General features: G+C 42.4%; 1 protein-coding gene across 1 annotated transcript in view; it reads left to right on the forward strand.

The window, feature by feature from the left end:
• Nucleotides 1–22,270, forward strand: part of ddx10 (DEAD (Asp-Glu-Ala-Asp) box polypeptide 10) — a 464,721-nt gene extending 442,451 nt beyond the window's left edge. The window contains exon 18 of the mRNA XM_070892172.1: nucleotides 21,567–22,270. Coding sequence (XP_070748273.1) covers nucleotides 21,567–21,771 — 205 coding nt within the window. The 3' untranslated portion in view covers nucleotides 21,772–22,270. The remainder of the gene's footprint in view (nucleotides 1–21,566) is intronic.
• Nucleotides 22,271–22,690: the final 420 nt, after the last annotated feature.

Raw genomic sequence — 22,690 nt, forward strand, 5'->3', positions numbered from 1 at the left:
TTCTGTTGCTCTCTCTAATTCAAAAGCGAGGTTTGCCATAGACAGACCTACAACTATTTCGAAAGGCCTAGGATGAGTTAGAGAGAGTGGCCACACATCTGTTTTAAATGTTTGTAATCCATAACCAATATGTACCATTATAATAATATGGTATGACTAAGCATACAGTTTTTTTGCTACAAATATCGCATAGACATTATTCTATTAGCCAATTTAGTCTGAGTTCACTAACCATCAGTCCTTCATAATCTGTATTATTTATGACCAGTAGTTCAATGCAATTCCCTTAAAATTGTATTTGTGCTCTGAGTCAGGTGTTGAAGTGAGGAATGGCTTCCAACTCTAAATGGTAGTCTTGTGACACAAGTCCCTGTCTGCATGATTAGCTAATGTTGCATGATTGATGATATTTGCTGCAGAATATCTACTTTTAGTGCAAAGCAACTAACATGAATAGAAAATGCATTAGAAATTCAACTTTTAGTAAGCAGCACCTGAAACCAAAAACAAAACTGTTGGCTAAATGTGAGTTCTTTTTTGAGGTTGCAGAATTTAGCAACCTTTCTTCCACAAGTAGATAACATTTTAATGAAATGTGTATGTTAATTGTAGTAACAGTTTACTGACAATTTTCCCTTTGTTCCTTTTGCACGGTCTACATCTTAAGCAAGGCAACTCAATTTTATCCATAATTTTTTTTTAAATCACAGCAATTTTTGTGCACTGCGGTTTTGTTAATACTGCTAGTTGTGCACATTATCCTTTTTTCATTAGTTATCTCTGCTGATCTTTTCCCCTCCCCTGAATGCAATGCTTCTTTGCTGGAGTTTGGTTCCACAGGCACCAAATGCTTTACCGAAGGGGCTGCTATTCATATGCAAACTTTGACAGTGACCAGATATTCAACCATGTTGGGATTACAGTCAAGCTTGATCCAACATTCATGCACCCATATTTACAGCAGGGATCATTTAATTGTGACCAGGAGCAGGAACCATGGACAGTTTTTTTTTTCCTGACAGCCACCCTCCCAGGGTCAGGATGCTGAAGCCAATTGCAACACTTCTGCCACCCAGCAAAGACCAGAATTGAACCTGGGACCTTGCTGGTCCAAACAGTTTAGCTCCTCGCTAGATTAACTAGCTGAGTCATTTGAGAAGCTGAGGGTAGCATGATTAATGGTGATGTCTTTAACCTTGTGCACCAGATTGCTGAGAAAGCTCGGTGAAAGGTTGACGTGAAGAGCCTTATTCTAGAAGACTATAATTATTAATCTTTATTTAACAGCTCAGTCAAATCCTGTAGATTATATTTCACAATGAGGTATCAAAGCTGTTGGAACATAACAATTAATGTCAGCCTTGCAAGAAACAATCTTTTCTTTGTGTAATGGTGAACTCCTGTAGAAATCCTTGCACCAGACTGAATTCCCTTGATGTAAGGAGCCCTCATTAGCTGATCTATTTGGTTATGGAGTTCCCATTTTAAAGAGGAGCGATACTGAAGTATTGGTGGCGTAATTTAACTAGACAGCTGATTTCATTCAAAGACTGGAGAGTTGCACACTATAGACTATGTCTTTCAAATAAGTACAGCTGGTTTTATTGATTTAACTGGGGCGCACAGAGCCATTGTGCATTTGCAAGCAATAATTAAACTCAAGCATGAAAGATTTTAGATTCAGTGGAAAATGGAAATTTTAAAAAAATCATTGTTTTGAATTAAATACAAGGTAAAGATTAATGAGAATGATTATAACTTTGTCACATAGGAAAATTTGTGAACCTTTTGTGAACTGAGTGCTTCTCCTTCCCTCCCCCTCACTCCATCAGTGTGTCTCTCCTATTTCTTCCTTCCAGCCATCATTGTCCGTCCTCATACGACCATAGGAACATGAGTAGGCCATTCAGCCCCTTGATCCTGATATGCCATTATTATTAAATCATGGCTAATCTGTACCTCAACTCCATTTACCTGCCTTTGATCCATATCTTAGTTAAAAATTATAATTGTTCCAGATTACCACTAATCTTTGAGTACAAAAGTGCCTCCTGATTTCATTCTTAAATGGCCTAACTCTAATTGTAAGATTTGGATTCCCCGCCAGATGAAATACTGGATTCCTCGCCAGAAAAATTCTCTTATCAAGCCTATTAAGTTCCTTTATCATCTTAAAGATCTTGATTAGATAATTGCTTAACCTTCTAAACTCATGGGAGTACAAACCAATTTTATGTAATCTGTCCTCTTAATCCTGTATCTATCCTGAGGTTTAATGCCCGAAGCCAAGGTCTGACCAAGCCTCTGTACAACTTCCTCACTTTTGTATTCCATTCCCCTTGAGATAAAGTGCAACTTTCCATCAGCCTTTTTGATTACTTTCTGTATCTGTGCACTAGCTTTTAGCGATATCGGCATATAAATGCCCAAATCTCTTTGCTTCTCCACAGCTGAGTCTCTCACCGTTAAGGATATATTTGACTTTCTCAGATCCAAAGTGCATAACCTCGCACTTTCCCACAATGTACTGCCACAGTTTTGTCCATTCCCTTAGTCTGTCTATATCCCTTTGTAACTTTCTGCCTCCATGTACAGAACTTACTATTGGTCATTTTCCAACATTCCATGGACTCTGGATCAGTTCCTATGGATTGGAGGGTAGCTAATGTAACCCCACTTTTTAAAAAAGGAGGGAGAGAGAAAACAGGGAATTATAGACCGGTTAGCCTGACATTGGTAGTGGGGAAAATGTTGGAATCAATTATTAAAGATGTAATAGCTGCGCATTTGGAAAGCAGTGACAGGATCGGTCCAAGTCAGCTTGGATTCATGAAAGGGAAATCATACTTGACAAATCTTCTAGAATTTTTTTGAGGATGTAACTAGTAGAGTGGACAAGGGAAAACCAGTGGATGTGGTGTATTTGGATTTTCAAAAGGCTTTTGACAAGGTCCCACACAAGAGATTGGTGTGCAAAATTAAAGCACATGGTATTGGAGATAATGTATTGACGTGGATAGAGAACTGGTTGGCAGACGGCAAGCAAAGAGTGGGACTAAACGGGTCCTTTTCAAAATGGCAGGCAGTGACTCGGGTGCTGCAGGGTTCAGTGCTGGGACTCCAGCTATTTACAATATACATTAATGATTTAAACAAAGGAATTGAATGTAATATCTCCAAGTTTGCAGATGACACTAAGCTGGGAGGCAGTGCGAGCTGCGAGGAGGATGCTAGGAGGCTGCAGCGGGACTTGGACAGGTTAGGTGAATGGGCAAATGCCTGGCAGATGCAGTATGATGTGGATAAGTGTGAGGTTAGTAAAAGGGGAGGTGTAACGAGACCTGGGTGTCATGGTACATCAGTCATTGAAGGTAGGCATGCAGGTACAGCAGGCAGTAAAGAAAGCAAATGGCATGCTAGCCTTCATAGCGAGGGAATTTGAATCTAGGAGCAAGGAGGTCTTACTGCAGTTGTACAGGGCCTTGGTGAGACCACACCTTTATTGTGTGCAGTTTTGATCTCCTAATCTGAGGAAGAACCTTGAGGGAGTGCTGCGAAGGTTCACCAGACTGATTCCTGGGATGGCAGGACTGACATATGAAGAAAGACTGGATCGACTAGGCTTATATTCACTGGAATTTAGAAGAATGAGAGGGGATCTCAGAGAAACATATAAAATTCTGACGGGACTGGACAGGTTAGATGCAGGAAGAATGTTCCCGATGTTGGGGAAGTCCAGAACCAGGGGTCACAGTCTAAAGATAAGGGATAAGCCATTTAGGACCGAGATGAGGAGAAATTTCTTCACTCAGAGAATTGTGAACCTGTGGAATTCTCTACCACAGAAAGTTGTTGAGGCCAGTTCGTTAGATATATTCAAAAGGGAGTTCGATGTGGCTCTTACGGCTAAACGGATCAAGGTATGGGGTACTGAAGTTGCATGATCAGCCATGATCATTTGAATGGCGTTGCAGGCTCAAAGGGCCGAATGGCCTACTCCTGCACCTGTTTTCTATGTTTACTCTGCCTCCTAACTTTGCCTTGGACGATGTGCAGCGTAAATTTACCAGGATGATACTCGGACTCCAAGGGTTAAATAATGAGGAGAGATTACACAAACTAGGATTCTGTTACCTGGAATTTAGAAGGTTATGGGGTGATCTGATCGAATTTTCAAAATAAGGAGAACAGATAGGGTAGATAGAGAGAAACTATTTCTGCTGGTTGGGAAGTCTAGGACTAAGCGGCATAGTCCAAAAATTAGAGCTAAGCCTTTCAGAAGTGAAGTTAGGAAACACTTCTACACGCAAATGGTAGTAGAAGTTTAGAACTCTCTTCCACAAATGGCCATTGATGCTTGGTCAATTCATTTTAAATCTGAAATTAATAGATTTTTGTTAGCCAAAGGTATTGCGGGATATAGGGCAAAGGGTATATTGAGTTAGATCTCCGATCTGCCATGATCTTAAAAAAAGAAAATGCTGGAAATATTCAGGTCATGCAGTATCTGTGGAGAGCGAAGCAGAGTTAATGTTTCAGGTTCATGACCTTTCGTCAAAATTGGAAAAAGTTAGAGATGTAACAGATTTTAAGCAAGTGCAGGGGCAGGGAGAGAGGAGGAAAGAACAAAATGGAAGGTCTGTGATAGGGTGGAAGGCAGGAGTGATTAAATGACAAAAGATATGAAAGTACAAAGCAAAAGGAGATGGTAATGGGACAAGTAAGGAAACAAAAGATGAGTCTTGAAGAGGTGTAAATGGGAATACTGTAGCAGAATCATCAATGGTTGCCATGTGGAAAAAATAGGGGCAGTGGTTATGGTCTGAAATTGTTGGACTCTTGTTAAGTCCAGAAGTCTGTAAAGTGCCTAATCGAAATATGAGGTGCTGTTCACCGAGCTTACGTTGAGCTTCTTTGGAACAGTGTAAGAGGCCGAGGTCAGAGTGGGAGTGGAGCGGAGAATTAAAGTGACAGGCGACCAGAAGCTTGGGGTCACACTTACTGTCTGAACGGAAGTGTCCCTCAAAGCGGTCAATCAATCTGTATTTTGTCTCCACAATGTAGAGGAGACCTCATCGGGACCAGCGAATACCGTATGCTAACTTACAAGATGTACGAGTAAATCGCTGTTTCATCTGGAAGGGATGTTTGGGGCATTGGATAGTGGAAAGGGAGGAGGTAAAAGGGCAGGTGTTGCATCTCCTGCGCTTGCACGGGAAGGTACCATGGGAAGAGGTGGGGTGATTGAGGAATGGACCAGGATGTTGCAGAGGGAGCAGTCCCTTTGGAATGCTGAAAGGGGAGGGGGAGGGGGAAGATATGTTTGGTGGTGGGATCACGCTGGAGGTGGCAGAAATGGCGGAGGATGATCCACTGAATGTGGTGGCCTGTGGGGTGAAAGGTGAGGACAAGAGGAACTCTCTATCGTGCTTCTGGAAGGGGGTGAGAACAGAAGTGCAGGAAATGGAACAGGCACGATTGAGGGCCACGTGAACCATGGTAGAGGGGAATCCTCGGTTGAGGAAAACGGAAGACATGTCAGAAGCACTAGTATGGAAGGTGACATCGTCAGAACAAATGCAACGGAAACAGAGAAACTGGGGGAATGGAATAGAGTCCTTACAGGAAACGGAGTGAGAGGTAGTGTAGTCCAGGTAGCTGTGGGAGTCGGTGGATGTTTGTCGACAGCCTATCCCCAGAAATGAAGACAGAGAAGTTGAGGAGCGGAAGGGACGAGTCGGAGGTGAATAATGTGAAGGTGAGGGAAGGGTGGAAATTGGAAGCAAAGTGAATGAAATTCTCTAGTTCCAGACGAGAGCAGGAAACAACACTGATACAGTCATCAATGTACTGGAAAAAGAGATGAGGGAGGGGATCAGAGTAGGACTGGAACAAAGAATGTTTCACACACCCCTTGAAAAGCCAGGCATAGTTAGGATCCATGTGGGTTCCTATAGCCACACCTTTAATTTGGAGGAAGTGAGTGGAGTCAAAGGAGAAGTTGTTCAATGTGAGAACAAGTTCAGCCAGGTGGAGGAGTATGGTGGTGACTGGTTGGGTCTCTGTTCAAGGAAGAAGTGGAGCGTCCTCAGGCCATCCTGGTGGGGGATGGAGGTGTAGAGGGATTGGACATCCAGAGTGAAAAGGAAATGGTTTTGGTCAGGAAACTGGAAACTGTTAAATAACATAAGAAATAGGAGCAGGAGTAGGCCATACATGTCCTCGAGCCTGCTCCGCCATTTAGTAACATCATGGCTGATCATCGACCTCAACTCCACTTTCCTGCCCGATCACCATATCCCTTGATTCCCCTAGACTCCAAAAATCTATCTATCTCAGCCTTGAATATATTCAGAGACTGAGCATCCACAGCTCTCTGCTTAAAGTGGCGGAGGGCGCGGAAGAGTCACAAATGTAGGTGGGAAGAGCCTGGATAAAGGGAGAAAAAGTAGTCGTGAGAGGAAGAAATTAGTTCCGTGGGGCAAGAACAGACTGAAACAACGGGTCTACTAGGGCGATCCTGTTTGTAGATCTTGGGAAGAAGGTAGAAGCGGGCTGTGGAGGGAAGATCTCCAGAGGAGATAGGTCAGTGATTGTCTTCTAAACGATGGCTTGATGTTCGGTAGTGCGGTCATGGTCCAGGAAGTGGTAGGAGGACGTGTCAGAGAGTTGGCGTCCAGTCTCCTCAAGGTAGAGGTTGGTTCGCCAAACAACAACAGCACCACCCTTGTCAACAAATTTAATGACAATGTTGGGGTTGGATCTGAGAGAACGGAGTGCTGCAAGTTCAGAGGGAGGTAGATTGGAGTGTGAGGGGAGCAGAGAAATTGAGACGGCTGATGTCACGCCCGCAGTTCATAATGAAAAGATCTAGAGCGGAGAGGAGTCCAGGTAGAACGAGAATTCTGAAAATGAGAGCCACATTCTGCCAATCGGAGAACATTCCCTTTATCTCTACTCTCCATTCTACCCCTCCCACCCACATCTATTCTGAATTCTTTGAGATAGATTTAGACTTGGGCTTCCAGCTTGCTCAAAATCTGGTATCTTTGGGAAGAGAGGGATAGTGCATCGTTCTTCCCATCATATGAAGCATGAGTGTAGGCAGAAACTATGCAATAGATGTTTGTCAGCTGTCAGCAACTTTTCTCCGCAGTCTCTCTATTTGTGAAGATATTAGTGTTTTTATTAGCTCTGTAATACATCCGTGACTTCTATAATTTTATCCATGAGTGCTTTGTGATTTTATTTGTAGATAAATTACCTTGATAACATTGCTATACACTACTGCAGTATTCTTTATCAAACTAATTACTCATTTACTTTACTTTCATAGCAGAGAGTTACAGGCTATGAGGGAGAGGTAAAAATAGATCAGTGTTGGATACCACAGGGAGAGGAAAGGTAAAGGTGGGGGAGAAATTGGATTGGGGCATGATCTGGGGGCAGTCCACGCTATGCGTGCCTAATGAGACTGGCAGCAGGGCCGTGTTAAATTGGTATAGTACCGGCCAGCTGCGGCCTAAGTCGCAGCCCCAGATGAAGCTCTCTACGCAATCATGAGGGAGGTGTGAAGTGCTCGGCAGCAGCCTGCAGTTTTAATGTGGAGTTGAGAGGAGCACTCCTCCTTCAGGCTCCACATTCAGGTAAGTATTTTTTTTCACAATTGGCGAACTTCAGTGGTGTCTTTAAGGTTCACTGATTAGGCTGCATATCAACAAGGTAATCCAATTTAGCAGGTCCTCTTTTTCACCCCCCCTGCCCTCCCAGGGGTTTCAGGGCAAACCAATTTCCGATTTGGATTTGTAAAGAGGCATTGGGCCACATGAGTATATTCTAAGGGACCTAACATCTGCTAGGCAGCCATCAGGGTTGCCTGAGCCAATATGACGTCTGACATGTTTCTGATGTCGTTCTGGCGCAAGCGGCTGGCCCCTAAATTGGACCAGGCGGAAAAATGGCGCAACAAGGTCAAATTTCACCACAACATCTTTAATATATTGACTAGTCCGTCTCCTTTGTAAATGCACACGGAATGAGGATATTTGATTTAAAATGCCTGATTTGTATAATGATACTTCTGAGCTATCATTATACAAGAATTCTTGTACATGTGCTTGAAGAAAAGTAATGGGTGAGCAGATGAAATAAAGTGTGAACTAAATAACTTGTGATTGTAGAAAATGAATAATTAATAAAATTTTTTGGAAATGGGTCAGGTGGTGGTGCTGAATAAATTATTCTCACGGTGTAGTTGAAAATTAATGTTATATTTACAGATTTGAGTGATGAGTTGAATTAATATATAGCTGGAATAAAATCCTATACTTAACTGTTTTTTGAAATGTGGGGAATATATTAATTTTAATTTGATATTTAGAGACTTAAATTTGACGTAGTACGAGACGAATTATACAAGGATAGATGAATTAGATATGAAAGACTATATGAAAAATATGAAATTTATTTGGAGCAAGGGTAGAGTAACTGCCAGTAGCAGGTACAGGAAATTTACCTAATTATCTTTAAGTTGGCATGCTGTGATTCGCAGATGGAATTATTTTTGAAGAACAGGAGGAAGGTCTGGGAATGGGATAGATTGGGTGGGGCAGAGTGACAATGGTGTTGCTGGGCTGAGTCTCCAATCATGCATACCAATAGCCACTGGAGTCCATAACAGTTTTAAAAAAAAAATGTTGCACCCAATGGGCCCAAGTTTCCGCCCTCTAAGAATGGTGCAGCTCCACAAGGTGCGGCAATTTTCTGGAATAAAAAGGGCGCCTAAAACTTACCTGTGATTCTGCGAGCTTCTCAGGACGTCTTTGTGCTCGGCGTGGCGCAACACAAGGGGTCGGGGGTGGAGCCAGGTCCTGGTGCTGAAAACAGTGCCGGGACCTCTGCACATGCGTGCTAGAGTGTGCGCGCATGTGCAGTAGCTCCTCGCCCCCGAGGCTGCGTGGGAGGGGCCCAAAGCACGCCGCCCCTAACCCTGGCCGAATGGGCTCACCGGGCGAAGATCGGACTCGGGACACCCTCCCTCCCATTCAGGTCCCTCTTTTCCCCCCCCCCCCTGTTCAGCTCCTGTTCCCCCTCCTCCCTCCAGTTCAGCCATTCCCCCTCTTTCCCCTCCCTCCCTCCCTCCACGTCGTCGGTCAGCATCTTGCTGGGGGCGGGCCCCACCCGATGTCTTCGGCAGCAGTCAGGCATCTGCGTCGTCGGCGACGGGGCCCATTCAGCCTCCCTCTCCCCCCTTCTCTTCCCCCTCCCCCCCTTCTCTTCCCCCCTCTCCCCCCCACCCCTCCACCCTCCTCCCTCCCTCCTCTCCCCCCACCCCTCGCTGTCAGAAATAGAGAGAGACACTGACAGAGACACACACTGGGGGTGGAGTAAGGGGCGGGTAGGGGGGCGCCGTCCCAGCACGCTGTTGGAGGGCTCCCGGTGCTGCAGTTGGTGAGTAGAAATAATTTTTTATTTATTGATTGATTTTTTTTTTATTGATTTATTGGTTGATTTATTTATCATTTATTATTGATGATGGCTCTTTATTTGTAAAAGTGAAGTGTTTAATGTTTGTAAACCCCCTTCTCCTCTCCCCACCCCCCCCCCCCCCTCCCTCTCTCTCTCGTTCCCTACGCCTGATTTATAAGTATAGGCAAGGTTTTTCTGAGCGTACAAATATCTATACTTACTCCATTCTAGGTTCGTTTGGAGTAAGTTTTCACTGCCTAAACTTGCAAAACAAGGATAAGTGACTGGACATGCCCCCTTTTGAAAAAAAAAATTTGTTCTAAAATGGAGCTATTCTACTAACTCACTAGAACTGGAGCAAACTAAATGTCGAGAATTGCAATTTCTTAGTTGCTCCAAAAAAATAGGAGCAACTCGGGCCGAAACTTGAGCCCGATATATATCATGAAATGTTTCTAAAAAGACAACTTCTTCGCAGTAAAAGCAGTAAAATAACATGCGTAAAATATTGGCCTGGATTTTGCTGTAGAAATAACAGTGAGGCTATCAACACTCATCGTTGTTGGAGTAAATCGGACAGCAACTTCCACCGACTGCACATGCGAAGTTAAACATGGCATTCAGGAAATTGTTGTCCGGTTGTGCTGCTCCTCCAGAAACTTTGCTGTACTGGTGTATCTCGTAGATGGAAGGATATGAAGTTGCGGTACTTACCCACTACATACCCACTAAACATGTCAGAAAAGGTTTGGGCTTGTCCATTGACATACAAGTGAATTTTAACAGTGCATAGAAACATAGAAAATAGGCGCAGGAGCAGGACAATCGGCCCTTCGAGCCTGCACCACCATTCAATATGATCATGGCTGATCATGCAACTTCAGTACCCCACTCCCGCCTTCTCTCCATACCCCCTGATCCCCTTAGCCGTAACTCCCTCTTGAATATATCCAACGAACTGACCTCAACAACTTTCGGTGGTAGAGAATTCCACAGGTTCACTCTCTGGGTGAAAAAGTTTCTCTTCATCTTGGTCCTACGTGGCTTACCCCTTATCCTTAGACTGTGAGCCCTGGTTCTGGACTTCCCCAACATCGGGAACATTCTTCCTGCATCTAACCTGTCCAGTCCTGTCATAATTTTATATGTTTCTATGAGATCCCCTCTCATTCTTCTAAATTCCAGTGAGTATAAGCCCAGCCGATCCAATCTTTCTTCATATGTCAGTCCTGCCATCCCGGAAATTAGTCTGGTGAACCTTCGCTGCACTCCCTCAATAGCAAGCACGTCCTTCCTCAGATTAGGAGACCAAAACTGCACACAATACTCAAGGTGTGGCCTCACCAAGGCACTGTACAACTGCAGTAAGACCTCCCTGCTCCTATACTCAAATCCTGTCGCTATGAAGGCCAGCATGCTATTTGCTTTCTTTACTGCCTGCTGTACCTTCATGCCTACCTTCAGTGACTGATGTACCATGACACCCAGGTCTCGTTGCACCTCCCCTTTTACTAATCTGTCACCATTCAGATAATAATCTGCCTTCCTGTTTTTGCCACCAAAGTGGATAACCTCACACTTATCCACATTATACTGCATCTGCCATGCATTTGCCCATTCACCTAACTTGCCCATTCACCTAACCTGTCCAAGTCACCCGGCAGCCTCTTAGCATCCTCCTCACAGCTCACACTGCCACCCAGCTTAGTGTCATTTGCAAACTTGGAGATATTACATTCAATTCCTTCGTGCGAAATCTTAATTACTACAAACAACCTCTCTTGCACTGAAAATTAACTTTTACAAGTGTGGAGTCGCATTCCTTCAGATTTTAATTATTGTTGGACATTCTAAGAAATGTACTTTTTTTTTTAAAAACATTTTCTTTCTGTCTCTATCTTTCTCTCTTAAACCCATCTTTCTTTCCCCCTCATTATTTTGCATCCGTACATGATTTGGCATTGAATTAACTAATCCAACTCCATTTCCCGGTTTAGATTCTGTGAGTCTCGGTAAGGATTCTTCACTCTGGTTGAGATACACTGTTGCTTACCCTGTTCACACAGGCCCCAGATCCCCTGTAGAGGGTGCCGTGCTATTTTTAATTTCTAAAAACTGCAAAGTGCAAAAACTCAGTCTGTGGGCATATATAATTGTGATGAACAGCTAGCACCGTTTATTCACCACTGACTGCAAAATCCAGCCCAGTGCGTATTTCCCGCGGGACAGTCAGACATGTGACATAGTTGAACCAGTGAAAAACCGTAGCAGGCGTTTCACCAAAAACATTACATCTTATGAAGAGAGAAGAGCTCTAATATTCCTTTCAGACTAACCAGCAAAACTAACATTCTTATTTGAAGCATTTATATAAAAACCAACCTGACTATATCTGCTCAATTGTCAACAACATGCCAATGTAGGTGGTCAAGTTAATTGTTTCATGTTCCATGAGTGAAAGACTTTAGTGGAGCTGCCTTGTTTAAACTGCAGATTCCAATATATTCTAAATCTGCCATGCTGCATGCCCCGTGGATTGACACTGCTTGCATTTATCCTCCACAGTAATAAATTTGGAATTAAATTCTTATAACCGGAGCTATAACCAAGGATAGCCAGCTGCGGAATAATACATAATTTAAAAATACTTGGGCAGTATCTAGCAGTTGCGACAGCAGTGATGGCCCCACAAAGTGAGCTGCTGCAGAGTGGAAAATATGGTCCAATCGTGAAATGTTAACAATAAATCGTGGTGCGGGGCCCCCAAAAGGGGAACAAGAAGAAAATAAAATGTAATTTTTTTTTAAACTTGAGCTCCCAGAATTTTTTTTTTTTAAACTTAGCTAGAACCTCATTTACTTGAAAGCTGAAAATAACCTGGTGACCAAGGGCAAAAGAACACTTGAGATTTTGCTTTAAATTCACCTAGTGGCTAAATTGTCCAATTGCAGCATGACAAGTTTACATAGAAAATTAAATGTTAAATGTCAACATGAGGATTTATAGTAGCAAAAACTTTTGATGCAAACATAACACGACGTCCATTAGCACAGGCAGGAATTGTGCACAGATGTAAGATTTTTAATGTATGATATATTATCAAAACCAGAGACTTATTTGGATATTCTTAATATGGATCTTCATGAAAAATCACTTATTTTCATAGAATATTGGTAATATCAACTGTTTCCTCTGTATGTGCTAAGTGCTGTCATTGCGATTACATCACTTTGCAAGGCATTCGCTTTGTTTCAAAAACTTTACTAGATTATTTACAACACAGTATAAAGGGTATTTGAGAATAATGGATCCTTAGTATGTTAGTCTTAACTTTAAACATGTTATTAAAAAATTAATATTTGTATTGATTTGCAGCCTTTCTCATTTGAATATTACCACAGAAATGAGTCTCTTCTCTGTCACTAACCTTTCCTTCTTGCTAGTATACTGCCTTAATTTGGCCTTTTATGCCAACTGACAGGAAGAATTTGGGGGGAGTAAAAATTCAAACATCAGAATATATAATGAGATCAGGTGTCAGCATATTTTTTAGTTAAATCGTTTTCTGTACTTTACAGGGAGATGACCCACCTGGTTATATTGTAATGTAGTTTTACCTCCTTGTAAATGTAATTTTGTAATCCAAGTACTACAGCAATTTTATGAAAAAAGTTAAGTAAAACATGGTGCAAGAAAGCACCAGGGTTCAAAACAGTTCGAACTGGAAGAATGAGTTTTGAATGAGTCGGAATAAACGGGTCCTTTTCAGAATGGCAGGCAGTGACTAGTGGGGTGCCGCAGGGCTCAGTGCTGGGACCCCAGCTCTTTACAATTTACATTAACGATTTAGATGAAGGAATTGAGTGTAATATCTCCAAGTTTGCAGATGACACTAAACTGGGTGGCGGTGTGAGCTGTGAGGAGCACTCGAAGAGACTGCAGGGTGACTTGGACAGGTTAGGTGAGTGGGCAGACGCAGTATAATGTAGATAAATGTGAGGTTATCTATTTTGGGGGCAAAAACAGGAAGGCAGAATATTATCTGGATGGCGGCAGATTAGGAAAAGGGGAGGTGCAACGAGACCTGGTTATCATGGTACATCAGTCACTGAAAGGTACAGCAGGCGGTGAAGAAGGCAAATGGTATGTTGGCCTTCATAGCTAGAGGATTTGAGTATAGGAGCAGGGAGGTCTTACTGCAGTTATACAGAGCATTGGCGAGGCCACACCTGGAATATTGTGTTCAGTTTTGGTCTCCTAATTTGAGGAAGGGCGTGCTTGCTATTGAGGGAGTACAGTAAAGGTTCACCAGATTGATTCCCGGAAAGGCAGGACTGACATATGAGGAGAGAATGGATCAATTGGGCTTGTATCCACTGGAGTTTAGAAGAATGAGAGGACATCTTATAGAAACATATAAAATTCTGACGGGATTGGACAGGTTAGAGGCAGGAAGAATGTTCCCGTTGCTGGGGAGTTCCAGAACCAAGGGTCACAGTCTAAGAATAAGGGGTAAGCCATTTTAGGACCGAGATGAGGAGAAACTTCTTCACTCAGAGAGTGGTTAACCTGTGGAATTCTCGACCACAGAAAGTTGTTGAGGCCAGTTAGTTAGATATATTCAAAGGGAGTTATATATGGCCCTTACGGCCAAAGGGATCAAGGGGTATGGAGAGAAAGCAAGGAAGGGGTAGAGGTTGAATGATAAGCCATGATCTTATTGAATGACGGTGCAGGCTCAAGGGGCCGAATGGCCTACTCATGCACCTAATTTCTATGTTTCTATGCACAAGTACCCCCAGGTCCCGCTGTACTGCAGCACTTTGCAATCTTTCTCTATTTAAATAATAACTTGCTCTTTGATTTTTTTCTGCCAAAGTGCATGACCTCACACTTTTCAACATTATACTCCATCTGCCAAATTTTTTCCCCACTCACTTATCCTTTCTATGTCCTTTTGCAGATATTTTGCGTCCTCCTCACACATTGATTTTCCTCCCATCTTTGTATCGTCGGCAAACTTGGCTACGTTACACTCAGTCCCTTCTTCCAAGTCATTAATATTGATTGTAAATAGTTGGGGTCTCAGCACTGATCCCTGTGGCACCCCACTGGTTACTGATTGCCAACCCAAGAATGAACCATTTATCCCGACTCTCTGTTCTCTGTTCGTTAGCCAATTCTCTATCCATGCTAATCCATCGCCAGTCCTGTGAACTTTTATCTTGTGCAGTAACCTTTTATGTGGCACCTTGTCAAATGCCTTCTGGAAGTCTAAATACACCACATCTACTGGTTCCCCTTTATCTACCCTGTTCGTTACATCCTCAAAGAATTCTAGCAAATTTGTCAAACATGACTTCCCCATGCCTTAGAATATTTTTTAAATGCTAGAAAATATTCTTTGAAAAGTAAGGCTTTTCCATCACGTGCTACTGGCCAAAAAGTTTTCAAAAAAAGAACCCGACAGAACTTTAAAATGAATGATCTGAATTGCCACTTAGTGTTTCAAGAGATTTTGTCTTTTGCACTTGATCAATGCCTCGATCTCCCTATTTTGGGCAGCAATTGTGGTGGGAAATTATGTTTTATGTTATCGTACAAGTTGATTTGTTTACCCACTCAAACAATTTGATAAAACCATTCTTTGTATTCAGTACTTGGGAAGCCAGGTAAATAGATGTAAAATCATACAACGTATATTATACTGCTTAAGGAAGAAGTAAAGTAAAGTCTAGAATACTTGTGGATCTATCCATTTTTGTGCTGTTTAAGAAAATAATTTTCTTCTTGAAACAAATTTATCAGTTATATGATATGTAATATAATGGAAGACGCTCCACATCCCAGTATTAAACCCCAGCTTCAGCTCATCATGGACTCTACCTCCATCTAGAATCCAGTAGCACAGGAACCATCAGGCTCTGTGAATTATTAGATCATTTAGATCATGAGTATTGGCCAGCACCTCGCTGCTTCACCTTTGGGTAGGCCATAAAAATAAGTTCATTTAAAAATCCTCTATTCTCCTTTTGCCGTGTTCCTAATGGCAATTGATCACATGAGCCCTTCCACCTTTGTACATATCTACATCATGCTAATGTACTTGTGCTGGCCACAAGACAGCTGGAATGAGCAGGTGGGGACATCACCTTGCCAGTCCGGCCTTTGACTTCGGATTGAAGGGAGGTAGGTGCAAGAGTTGCCCGTACTCCCATTGGAATTTTTGGTAATGCGTAGAAACCGATGGAGATTCCAGCCCCTGCACCCAACATGTTCCCCAGTTTTACCCTCCGAAGTCCAGGAATTCAGGGCATTGTTTTTCGTAGTATATCAATTACAACTTGTGCCTTTATATAGCACCTTTAACAGAGTAAAACATCCCAAGGTGCTTCACAGGAGCGTTGTTAAACAAAATTTGACACTGAGCCACAGAGAGATATTGGGACAGATGACCAAAAGATGACAGATGGTCAAAGGGGAAGGTTTGGAGCCTTTAAGGAAGGAATTCCAGAGCTTAGGGTCTAGATAGCTGAAGGCACACCCACCAAGGGTGGGGTGATGGAAATCGGCAATGTAAAAGAGGTCAGGATTGGAAGAGTGCATCGATTTTGGAGGGTTGGAGGAAGTTACAGAGATGGGGAGAGGTGAGGCCATGGAAGCATTTGAACACAAGGATGAGAATTTTAAAATTGAGGCATTGCCAGACCGGGAGCCAATGTAGGTCAGTGAGCACAGGGGTGATGGGGGAATGGGACTTGGTGTGAGTTAGGATACGAACAGTAGAGTTTTGCGTGAGCTGAAGTTCACAAAGAAACATAGAAAATAGGTGCAGGAGCAGGCCATTCGGCCCTTCTAGCCTGCACCGCCATTCAATGAGTTCATGGCTGAACATGCAACTTCAGTACCCCATTCCTGCTTTCTCGCCATACCCCTTGATCCCCCTAGTAGTAAGGACTTCATCTAACTCCTTTTTGAATATATTTAGTGAATTGGCCTCAACAACTTTCTGTGGTAGAGAATTCCACAGGTTCACCACTCTCTGGGTGAAGAAGTTTCTCCTCATCTCGGTCCTAAATGGCTTACCCCTTATCCTTAGACTGTGACCCCCTGGTTCTGGACTTCCCCAACATTGGGAACATTCTTCCTGCATCTAACCTGTCTGAACCCATCAGAATTTTAAACGTTTCTATGAGGTCCCCTCTCATTCTTCTGAACTCCAGTGAATACAAGCCCACTTGATCCAGTCTTTCTTGATAGGTCAGTCCCATCATCCCGGGAATCAGTCTGGTGAACCTTCGCTGCACTCCCTCAATAGCAAGAATGTCCTTCCTCAAGTTAGGAGACCAAAACTGCTCACAATACTCCAGGTGTGGCCTCACCAAGGCTCTGTACAACTGTAGCAACACCTCCCTGCCCCTGTACTCAAATCCCCTTGCTATGAAGGCCAACATGCCATTTGCTTTCTTAACCGCCTGCTGTACCTGCATGCCAACCTTCAATGACTGATGTACCATGACACCCAGGTCTCGTTGCACCTCCCCTTTTCCTAATCTGTCACCATTCAGATAATAGTCTGTCTCTCTGTTTTTACCACCAAAGTGGATAACCTCACATTTATCCACATTATACTTCATCTGCCATGCATTTGCCCACTCACCTAACCTATCCAAGTCACTCTGCAGTCTCATAGCATCCTCCTCGCAGCTCACACTGCCACCCAACTAATGTCATCCGCAAATTTGGAGATACTACATTTAATCCCCTCGTCTAAATCATTAATGTACAGTGTAAACAGCTGGGGCCCCAGCACAGAACCTTGCAGTACCCCACTAGTCACTGCCTGCCATTCTGAAAAGTACCCATTTTACTCCTACTCTTTGCTTCCTGTCTGACAACCAGTACTCAATCCACGTCAGCACACTACCCCCAATCCCATGTGCTTTAACTTTGCACATTAATCTCTTGTGGAAAGCCTTCTGAAAGTCCAAATACACCACATCAACTGGTTCTCCCTTGTCCACTCTGCTGGAAACATCCTCAAAAAATTCCAGAAGATTTGTCAAGCATGATTTCTCTTTCACAAATCCATGCTGACTTGGACCTATCATGTCACCTCTTTCCAAATGCGCTGCTATGACATCCTTAATAATTGATTCCATCATTTTACCCACTACTGAGGTCAGGCTGACCGGTCTATAATTCCCTGTTTTCTCTCTCCCTCCTTTTTTAAAAAGTGGGGTTACATTGGCTACCCTCCACTCCATAGGAACTGATCCAGAGTCAATGGAATGTTGGAAAATTACTGTCACAGAGGGTTTTAGAAGGTGCCAGGAGAGCATTGGAAACAGTCGAGTTTGGATAAGGGTTTCAGCAGTAGATGGGCAGAGCTGGCGATATTTGAGTTACTGGGAAACCAAGATGGTGGCAAAAATCTATTAGAAAATACTTTTTTGAGTTTTATTGGTTGCCTCTGCCCTTAATTTTATTTTGCTGTTTGCTGATTCTTCCTCGAGAGTTTTCCTAATTATTTAGTCACATTTGAGACAGGGAACATAATTTATTATTATTCTTATAACTTTTATTTATATAGTGCCTTTAATGTTGAATATCAATGTTGAGCCAGTCAAGATTTTAATTGTAAGTTAGTTGGTAAAGATAAAGCCTGTTTGTTATTCCTTATACCACACCATTTTTTACAATATTGTAACAAGCGGGCACATTTAAAAAAAAAGGTTACATGAACCACCTCATGCTGAAGCAACACTTTTACTAGACAAGCTGCGGACAGGAGAGAGTCCCAGTGAAGGAGCCAGTTCACTCTTCTGTAAACCAAATCAATATTTTAAAGGGAATTTTTCCTAATAATTATACATTTCAATTATTTTTGATTCACAGATTATATATTTAAGCTACTTAATTTCTTAACTTTGCTGCTGTATAATTCTTAATGTTTGCTTTCAATAAAATATTTGGCATGAGATAGTGGATGCTGAATGTGAAATAAGTAGCCTGCTGCTTAAGCAGTGACAAAGATGATTAATGAAACTAGGTTCGAAGAATGCATCAATAGCATTTACAGCTCGGGAGGTGACAGCTGTGCGTGGCTTTAATTAATTCATTGTGAAAAGTTGTGATTGGGTTTGGAGAGGGCGTGGTGAATATTTGTGATCACTTCAGTAGTAATAGGGGGAACAATGGATATATCGGGCTTCACAGGAAAAGAGTTAACAACTTCATCTCCAGCATCCTAAATTAACAAGGAGACATTTCCAGTGTTGAAATACTCCCCAATGTGTTTGCTTCCATCATCTTCACGATTACGGGCCAGATCTTGTTGGAGCGGAGCATCTCGTGGCACGTGCTGAGAATTAGACTTTTTTCTGCACCCATCAGCTCGAAATTTTTATGTGCAGTAACTTGCTCGAAGTGTGAGCTAATAACTGTGTGGCAAGGGCAATGGGGCATCTAGGATCATGGACAGTGCATCTCCTTAACCAATAAGATTTAAGGATTGAGAAAGAAACCCAGGAACGACAGAGAAGCAGGGTGAATTCGAGTGAGTGAATCAAATCAGGCACAGAAAGAGAAATGTAGAGAGGGAAAGAATGTTTGGATTGAGAGAGAGAGAAAAAAGAGACAAATTTGATGTGCGTCTGCTTTCATGACAACGTAACCAGTTTTGCTGAGCTATTCTAGATTGTGTATATTGATATTTCAAATTGACTTGCTTCGCTCAAAAAAGGTTTGAATTTTACTATAAATTATATTTAGCAAAATTAGAAGATCACACCAAGCTGTTGGGTGGTTTATTCTATGGAATGGCAGTACCCCTGTATGGTCAATGGATTCTCTAAGCACATATGTAAAACTCCACTGGTATTGGGTGACATTGATATTTTGTCAGTGCAGGTTGAGCATCCGAAATCCGGAGTTCTGAAAGTCAAAATGTTCCGGAGTCTGGACACTGGGCCGATCCGTGGCGGGGCCGTCCGGAATCCGGAAAATGTTCCGAAATCCGGACATTTTTTTTTAGCTGATTACCGCTGCGAGTTGGGCCTAGGGAGGGGGAAAAACACCCCCCAAAAATTCCCCAAAACAAACAATAAAAATTCACAAAGCCCTAACCTACTAAATCGCTGAAAAATAATTAAAAAAATAAAAACTTTAACCTTTTTTGCAAATCTTCAACGCAGGTTTTTCTTGGCCGCTGACCCAGAACCCCTGACTCACAACTGACGCTGCTGAACTGGGAACTGTCGACCTCACTCCGCTCCGCCGGCGATCTCCCCCCCCCCCCCCCCCCCAGCAAACTCCACCGATCTCTCTCTCCCACCCACCCCCCTCCCCATACACACACACACACACACACACACACACACACTCCGCCGATTCCCCCCCGCCCCATTGCCGGACCTTTTGCTGACCTTTCTCCCCAGGCCCCGCCGCTGGACTCTCTTTTTCCCCCCCAAACTTAACTCGACCCAGGCATTTCCAGATTCGGGACGTCGGAAAGACATTCCAAAGTCCAGAAATACCCGAAATTCGGAACGGCCTCGGTCCCGAGGTTTCTGTACGCTCTACGTATAATATACAATCTAACATCTGAAATGGAATAAAATAGCTTTTTATACACCTATTAAGGCCTAGTACAGTACGTATTGATTTGCAGAGACAGCACCAAATTGGGGGGTATAGGTTGTAATGTGTAACATGCATGACACCTGACCACCAGTGGGCCCACCTGTTGGAGTCCCAAGGGATCCCAGCATCCCTTGGGAGCACTGTATATAAGCAGGTCACCCACAAGGTACCTGCACTCTGGAGTCTTATTAAAGGAGCTAAGGCTACACTTGCTCATTATACACAGTACTCAGTTTCATCCTTTTATTATGAGTGTACCATAGGTAATAGAGAGAGGAGGACTGCAACAAAATACAAGAAGACATTAATAAACTTGCCCAATGAGTGTGTAATTGGCAAATAAACTTTAGTATAGATAAATGTGAGGTGGTACATTTTGGTACGATGAATAAGGAGGCCACATCCATTTTGGAAAATAATGTTTGAATGGGGTAGAGGAACAGAGGGATCTGGGGGTACAGATACACAAATCACTAAAAATAGCGATGTAGGTTGTTAAGGCCATATAGAAGCAAATGTAGCTCTGGGGTTCATTTCTAGAGAGATCGATTTGAAAAGCAGACAAGTTATGTTAAACTCGTATAGAACCTTGGTTAGACCACACAGAGTACTGTGAATAGTTCTGGTCTCCATATTATAAAAAGGATATAGAGGCACTGGAGATGGTGCAAAAAAGATTTACTAAGATGATGTCGAGAAGATGTTTCACTTGCGGGGCAGACCAGTAATAGGGACCATAAATATAAGATAGTCACTAATAAATCCAAAAGGGAAGTGAGGGGAAATGTCTTTACCCAGAGAGTGGTTAGAATGTGGAACTCGCGACCACGTGGAGTAGTTGAGGCGACCAGCATAGATGCATTTAAGGGGAAACTAAATAAACATCTGAGGAAGAAAGAAATAAAAGGATATGTTGATGGGATTAGGTGAAGAAGGGTGGGAGGGACTCCTGTGGAGCATAAACTCTGGCATTGACCTGTTGGACCGAATGGCCTGTTTCTGTATTGTAAATACTATGCAGTGTAACAGGCTGATTTAGTGCAGGCAGAATATCCATTTTGCACCATGAATTATTTTACTAGCTGCCAATGAATCCAGATTGCATGTCCATTTGCTCCAGAAAGTATAATAAATGTGTTTTTGTGAATGTATTAGTGCATTAATTTGTGTGGCAGTAAATGAATTGAAAGAAATATTTCATGGTCAGTCTGCCTGTAATAAGCTGAAGGTAGAAATGAATTAGCAGCTTAATTAAGTTTCTTCACAGGGGTGGCAATAGCTGAGTCCTAATATTGGTTACTTTCTTGGTGCCACTCACAAATTGCCTTCCTTTCAGTATGTTGAAATTCACCTTTCAATTTAAATAATTGATTAAGATTGAAAGATAGGTAATTTATTGCTATGCTTAAAGTCTGTTATTGATTGTTTTCCATCTCTTTCTCTCTTGTATGCAGCAAACCAGCTGAAGGGAAATTCAAAAGGAAGAGAAATGACAGCAGCACTAGCCATGACGAATGCGAGGAGATGATAGCAACTCAGAAGGGCAAGAGGAGAATGAAGTCTGAAATTGACTTTGATGAGCACATGCCACTGGACACTGGTCTCTCCTTGGCTGAAGATGAAGAGCTGGTGCTTCATCTGTTGAACAGCAGAGACTAATTGCAATCTCCAGGCGGTTTTCTGGGTCAGTCTTTTTACTGTGCTGGCCACGTTCGTGCTATTGCAATCAAACCAGAGCAGGTGGGCCCTGTCTGACAGTGATGAATGCTTTCTGAGCAGGTTGCTGTAGATCTGTAGATGACTGCCAAGACACTGTCTACTTTACAGAAGCAATGAAAAATCTTGCACCCTTCAGTGGACGATGAGACTGGAGTTCTCTGGATAGCTTTTCTTGTTAAAATGTCTGATTTATATAATTGACAGCCTGTTAAGTGTTTTAATTCCAAGAACCCATCAATGCTTTCATACGTGAAGAGTATTTCAGCAATTTAAGTCAGCTGTTGGTTAGTTATAATAGGTTTCTGTGTGCACAAGTTGTGTATGATTGAAGCATCTGATCAGTTTCTGTATAGTAAAGTAACATTTACGGACAGTTGTTATCTTGTAGCTGGAAACTGAAATAAACTAGAGCAAGTCCGTTGACTCATTTGCTTATTAAGTTACAGTAATTAATTTTCTATACTATTTTCTGGGGGTGAAAATATACAAGAAATAAAAGGTTTTATTTGTGCAATTGAGAGCTATACTCCAATTTAATTAGCCTACTCCATTCACACAAAGCCCTGATCATGTATTTACTTGTTATAAGTGATCTTATGTCATTGTCTTATTTCACTTCCTGTTTTCTTTCCCTGAAAATGAACAATAAAATTAACAGCAGTTTCTGTAAGCCAACTTTAGCAATATGATTTCACACTTCCCTAGGGTTTCCATATAATCTTGTCAGCTAATTGGTTTTACAAAGGTGCACGGGCAACAGATCAACACATTAACAGTTGTATTACTTTTTTTCTGAAGAACCACTGATATTTTTGGATGGTACAATACTTTTGAGATTTTGCAACTATAATGGCTTTTC

This window comes from Pristiophorus japonicus, chromosome 10, assembly GCF_044704955.1.
Source record: "Pristiophorus japonicus isolate sPriJap1 chromosome 10, sPriJap1.hap1, whole genome shotgun sequence".
Taxonomy (NCBI): Eukaryota; Metazoa; Chordata; class Chondrichthyes; family Pristiophoridae; genus Pristiophorus; species Pristiophorus japonicus.